This window comes from Chenopodium album, chromosome 12, assembly GCF_948465745.1.
Source record: "Chenopodium album chromosome 12, dcCheAlbu1.1, whole genome shotgun sequence".
Classification (NCBI taxonomy): domain Eukaryota; kingdom Viridiplantae; phylum Streptophyta; class Magnoliopsida; order Caryophyllales; family Amaranthaceae; genus Chenopodium; species Chenopodium album.
The window spans coordinates 21,797,151-21,799,820 of NC_137845.1; the positions used below are offsets into that span (position 1 = coordinate 21,797,151).

The 2,670-nt window shown below is 33.7% G+C and overlaps 1 protein-coding gene across 1 annotated transcript; it reads right to left on the reverse strand.

Moving 5' to 3' along the window:
• Positions 1–283: 283 nt before the first annotated feature.
• LOC145572218 (uncharacterized) lies at positions 284–2,238 on the reverse strand. Its single transcript, XM_081631220.1, has 2 exons — positions 1,293–2,238; positions 284–653 (listed from the first exon to the last, which is right to left on the reverse strand). Exons 1-2 carry the CDS (start codon positions 2,230–2,232, stop codon positions 622–624), a joined length of 972 nt encoding a protein of 323 aa, XP_081487346.1. The 5' UTR covers positions 2,233–2,238; the 3' UTR covers positions 284–621.
• Positions 2,239–2,670: the final 432 nt, after the last annotated feature.

The window sequence follows — 2,670 nt, forward strand, 5'->3', positions numbered from 1 at the left end:
GCTTTCATTTTACTACATAAAATCTAAACTAAATTTCCTAAAATATCAAATCGCACATTATAAATCTATACATTTAAATATTTTATCTCACATATTTGTATTATTTTACTATATTTCACGCGTTTTAATACCTAGTGAATCGATCATTATTTTTTATATATACTTCTTATATTGTTATTATAATTATTCAACATCTATGTATTGCACGGGGTCTAACCTAGTAGTGTGATATATACATGCATAACCTAATTTTTATTTTAAAAAAATAAAATAAATCTTGAATCTATAACATGAACCTTGACGACTAAAAGTAATGCATGGCCTACTGTAAAAATTATTAGCTTAATTTTTTAAAAATCTATTTAATATAATTAATTCAGTGGCTTAGCAGTCACTCGAATCTACACCAAAGTACAAAACTTATGACTTTTCCTAATTCAAATTCAATAAGAAAGAAAAAAAATGCTACAAATAGCCTTGGAATTATCCAACTTGAATTGAGCCATTGTTTTCTCCAAAGTCCATGGCATGTGTCGTTTAATGTTGTGTGCTGAAATTGGACAACAATTATTACTTGGTCTTCAATAGATATGGACATCTTTGCACGGTTGCACCTAGTGATCAAGTACTATCAAAATGACATCCTTGTGAACCTGCAAAAACAAGAAAAAAAAAATCTTATGAAACAACACAAATAAATTGTTTTTATTGTGTCAAAGTAAAATTAAAATATTCAAATTATCCTGTTTAAAATATTATAGAAAAAATAAATGATAATTTTTTTTCTCATGTCCCAGTTAAGCCTTAGGAAATTTGTTGTTCTTAACTTCTTGTTTTAGAGTTTCATAACTAAAGTATAATACTTCGCAAAATTATAAATCAAATATTAGCACGGACTTAAACTAGTGATTAAGGTTATAAGTATTATACTTTGATAATTTAAGGTGTAGATTTTGTTTGCTTAGTTTTATTTTTCTATAATACGAAGAGAGAGCATATTAACATGTGTATTAAAACGTTGCTCAATTGTAAAGTAATATTAAAAGTAAATTAAAATTAATACTCTATTTTTACGTACTCTGTACATTATATATTTGTACCCATACAATTGTTTTAATAAACAAAAAAAAAAAGTTTTAATAAAAACATAAACATATGGAGTATGATTTGTAAGAACGAGATTTTGACATGATTAATTATTCGCATATTCTGAAAAAATATTTACTTCGTGTATAATATATAATAAAAAAATAAAAATAAAAAGAAAATTATTAAGTTAAGAATAAACTCACTTGGATTTACAGTGACAAGAATTGCAGTCCCTCCAAAAGAACATGTGGCTCCAGCAACTTTGGTCCTTTGCCAATAACTATTAAAGGCATAAGAAGCATGTGCTAGAAGTGTGTTAGGATGGTAACATTGGCCATTTGGTTGTATTGGGCCACAATCAGCCCCTGATCCACATGCATAGTTCATAGCCTCTTGGATAATTGGGTCCGGTACTGATGGTTTCGCGACACACCAAACACCACCACCCGACTCACGCCCACCACCACCACCACCAGGTGGTGATGGAAGTACCGTTGGTGGTGGATACACTACTGGTGGTTCGAAAACTGGTGGACTTGGTTTGAAAACTGGTGGGCTTGGTTCAAAGCCTATTGGAGATGGTACATTTTCTGGTGGGCTTGGAATGCCACCACTTGATGGGCTTGGAATGTCACCACTACTCGGTGGGCTTGGGATGTTACCACTTGATGGGCTTGGGATGTCACCACTACTTGGCGGGCTTGGAATGCTACCACTTGGTGGGCTTGGTTCATAGTTAGGTGGGTTTGGTTCATTCTCCGGAGGCCCAGGAATGATGCTTGGTGGGCTAGGAGATAAGTCCGGCGTGGTAGGGGAAGGTAAGACATCAGTAGGACTAGAAGGAGGCGGGCTAGAAGGCGGTGTTGGGTTATAATCGACCGGGCTTGGAATAGTAGTGGAAGGGGTTTGTGGGTTGGGTGGTGGGTATACACAAAATGGTGGTGTATTACTATTTTCAGGTAATGATTCTGGAGCTAAAGAATCATAAGGTGGTAAACTAAACGGGGAGCTTACATAAGCTTCAGCATTTGATGAATCTTTCACTGATACATCTAATAGCATATTCAAGTTTTTTGCCAAATCCAAAATTTTCAAGTGTTTCATACTCTGATTCTTAGGACTTGATAACTTTTTAGACAACATTACTGATTTCCTTGCAGCTGTGAACACAAACAGGTTCAAGTGAAACTACATTAGGAAATCAACAACATCAAATATAGCAAAAGATAAAACTTTTATACAAGAAATCGAACACTTACCACAATGTGTGAATAGAAGGACTACGAAAATGAGATAAACAAGCCTCATCATCGAAAACTTTGATCACTCAGATAGTATAGATGACCACTGATGTAAAATGGTCACTCATATGTAAACTGAAGTCGGTAGTGTAAAAGAGTATCCAGGATTATTATGAAGAGCAACAAGAATATATAGAACATATGTAAGGTCGTTTTGTCGTAATATATAAAAGGATGATTTTGTACCCAGAACTATACAAGATGTGCAGATGAAGAAATGCTAAACATAGAACCTACTAGTATTTTAGTGTATGTTGGATTCTGTTAGCTACTGGAAAAA

Excerpts from the sequence above, each read along its gene's own strand:
- LOC145572218 (XM_081631220.1), bottom strand. The coding sequence starts at position 2,232 with ATGTTGTCTAAAAAGTTATCAAGTCCTAAGAATCAGAGTATGAAACAC. Across the intron at positions 654-1,292 it reads TCTTGTCACTGTAAATCCAA|GTTCACAAGGATGTCATTTT; the intron begins GTGAGTTTATTC and ends TTGTTTTTGCAG.